Source organism: Salvia hispanica, chromosome 4 (assembly GCF_023119035.1).
Source record: "Salvia hispanica cultivar TCC Black 2014 chromosome 4, UniMelb_Shisp_WGS_1.0, whole genome shotgun sequence".
NCBI lineage: Eukaryota > Viridiplantae > Streptophyta > Magnoliopsida > Lamiales > Lamiaceae > Salvia > Salvia hispanica.
This window is the reverse complement of record NC_062968.1, coordinates 14,814,562-14,817,255: the sequence shown is the minus strand read 5'-3', so window position 1 is coordinate 14,817,255 and position 2,694 is coordinate 14,814,562. Positions and strand designations below refer to the sequence as shown.

Here is a 2,694-nt window from a genome sequence, read left to right as displayed (position 1 = left end):
ACAATCGTTAAATGTTGCAGGTGATGCGAAGACTAAACTGCATGATTTAGATACTTGTCCTTTCCTTGTGCACAATCTATATCAATTTATTACTTTTCAAAGGTATAAAAATAGGATAAATGAATCGGCATGCAGCACATATAGACATGCAGCCTGGATAGATAGGTTAACACAACAATCCTCGTTATATCCATAAAGAGCAATACACATAACAGAAGTTTTGTAGAGCGTTGATTACTTGACTTCATTGAAAGTTGAAACCATAGATGCTAGGCCTAAAATGGAACAGTTACTGTTGAAAGATGTGCTAAAACAAAACAAAACACAAGCACACACGCACATACACACAAGAAAATCCTAATAGAGTACTACTATATTATGAGTAATAACACGTGGCACTGAAATTAGGTAAGAAATGGAGAACACACGGATTACAGATTGTTCAGCCAGAGCTCACATCAAAGTATCTGTAATATACAAGGAAAAGTGCACCCATTTCAGAGTAAGTTGGTGAATCAATAAGCTCGTAAGAATAACTAAACTTGATTTAATGCAAAAAATCATGATTAAACTACTGCATACTCTATATCTTTGTTCACCACATGATCACAAAGCTCAGCAGGCCAGGCTACGCATTACAGGATTTCTAGCAAATGGAGTTTTCACCACACTATCAGATGTTTCATAGGGAATTCTTAAAATTTTCTAATTAAGTATCCTGCACGGGCACAAGAAGAAATAAGAACTTGAATATGGAAGATATCTGTTGTGATTAGCATATAAGGAGTTAAGGACTTGAAATTTGGATAACCAATAATAACCAGGAGAACGAGCTAGAGTCATGAATGAGGAACATCACATTAAGATCTCACGAAAACAACCACCAATACCAGGTACCAAAGTGTGATGAGATTCAGTCTTGATAAACTAGAATGCTAACGGTCATACAATCTGATCCCCCAATCATAATCCCACAGAAAAAAAGAAACATAATTCTAGGTTATAGTTGCATGTATACTGTCGAACTAATCAAACTACCAAGACATGGCAACACGAAAATATAGTGCGCAATACCAAAAGAGAGTATAAACAAATACAACAAACCCAACAGCATCACTGCCCCTTCTCCTCCCTCTCCCGATTCCACTGCTCAATTCTAGCTCTACGCTCCTCGCTCCCTTCCCTCACTGGACTCCTGCTCCTCCTCGGACTCCCTCCATGCCTCCTCCTCTCACTCCCATACCTCCCACCATGCCTGTCATCTCCACCACTCCTCCTCCCACTACCACGGTGGTGATCCCTCCTATCATAATCCCTCTCTCTTTCCCTGTTCCTGTCTTTCTCCCTCTCACGCTTAGGGGGACTCGCACTCCTGCTTCGGCTCCTAGTTCCCCAAAACTTGCCATGGCGAGTACCATACAGCTTCCTCCTCAGCTCCCTACCGATCATCTTAACATGCATAAAATTGCAGTAGCCGCCACGGTTACAGCTGTTCTCTTCATACTGCCGGCACGTGGCCTCGCGAAAATCAGTGACCGGCGAGAAATCGGCAATAATCGGACGGCCAGAGTAGAACCTGCCCTGCAAGGCGTTGAGAGCAGCAGCCGCCTGGTCCTCCTCCTTGAACAGGACGTAGACATTTCCAATCATGTGGTCGGCGAGGTTGTCGCAGACATTGAGGCTCTCGATTTCGCCGAATTTGCTGAGCTCCTCGTATATGTCCTCGTAGAAATCCTCGAAATGCTCCTGGATCTTGTCGGGGTCGATCGGCTGGCCCTGGGCGTCGACGCCGGGGGTTATCATGTCGGGGCGCTGGTACATGTTGGACAGCAGCAGCGTCGGAGAAATGGTGGGGCGGTTGTGGAGGCGGGAGCACCGGTCGCCGTGGCGGCAGGCGCCGATTTTGAAGTAGAACGGGCAGTTGACGCGGTCTTTCTCGGTGCCGAAAATGGAGGCCAAGTGCTCCGCCATTATTGTGCGGATCGAATAGCTCGATAGACGAATTGGAGAGCGGATTGATGGAGATCGATTGAAACCGAGCGGAGAATGATTGAATTTGTTAGGGTTTGAGAAAGATTGAAGAAACCCTAGACATCTGATTTGAGTGGGAATATAGAATTAAAAATTGAAAGATTGCATTTTGTAGAAATGTAAGTATTGAGCTGTACCTGCTGGTAACAAAATTGAAAATAAAATACTTGAGCTGTACTCATCCTTCAATTTTTATGTTTTATAACGTTTAATTTAATTATTGGATATCTGAACACTACCTAAATATATTCTTTAAGATTATTTGTATTTAACTGAATTATAAATTAGGTTTACCAATTTAATATTTGTCTGAAATCAAAATTAAAAAGAAAATTTTATTGTAAAATTGTGATAAGTATAAATCCTGAATTAATTCCAAGCTAGGTCTTCGAAATATACTATGCTTATTAATTTATATAGTGCATCATGACACCGTATTTATCACTAGTTCGTCTTAATATATTTATTGTAAAATAAATTATTTTAAACTAATTCTACTTTACTCTTTTATAATTTATTATGAACACGTCATACTTATAAATATATTATTTTCAATTATTTCAATATTTAGAAATATGATTTAGAAATATGATTAATACAAATTTCAATATTTAGAAATATGATTACATCCCATGATATTTTGAGTAAAGGTTAAAATTAGTC

General features: G+C 39.9%; 1 protein-coding gene across 1 annotated transcript; it reads right to left on the bottom strand.

Annotated features, from left to right (window-relative positions):
* Nucleotides 1-834: 834 nt before the first annotated feature.
* On the bottom strand, nucleotides 835-2,129 carry LOC125222200 (splicing factor U2af small subunit B-like). The gene has a single exon (XM_048124694.1). It carries the CDS (start codon nucleotides 1,969-1,971, stop codon nucleotides 1,114-1,116), a length of 858 nt encoding a protein of 285 aa, XP_047980651.1. The 5' UTR covers nucleotides 1,972-2,129; the 3' UTR covers nucleotides 835-1,113.
* Nucleotides 2,130-2,694: the final 565 nt, after the last annotated feature.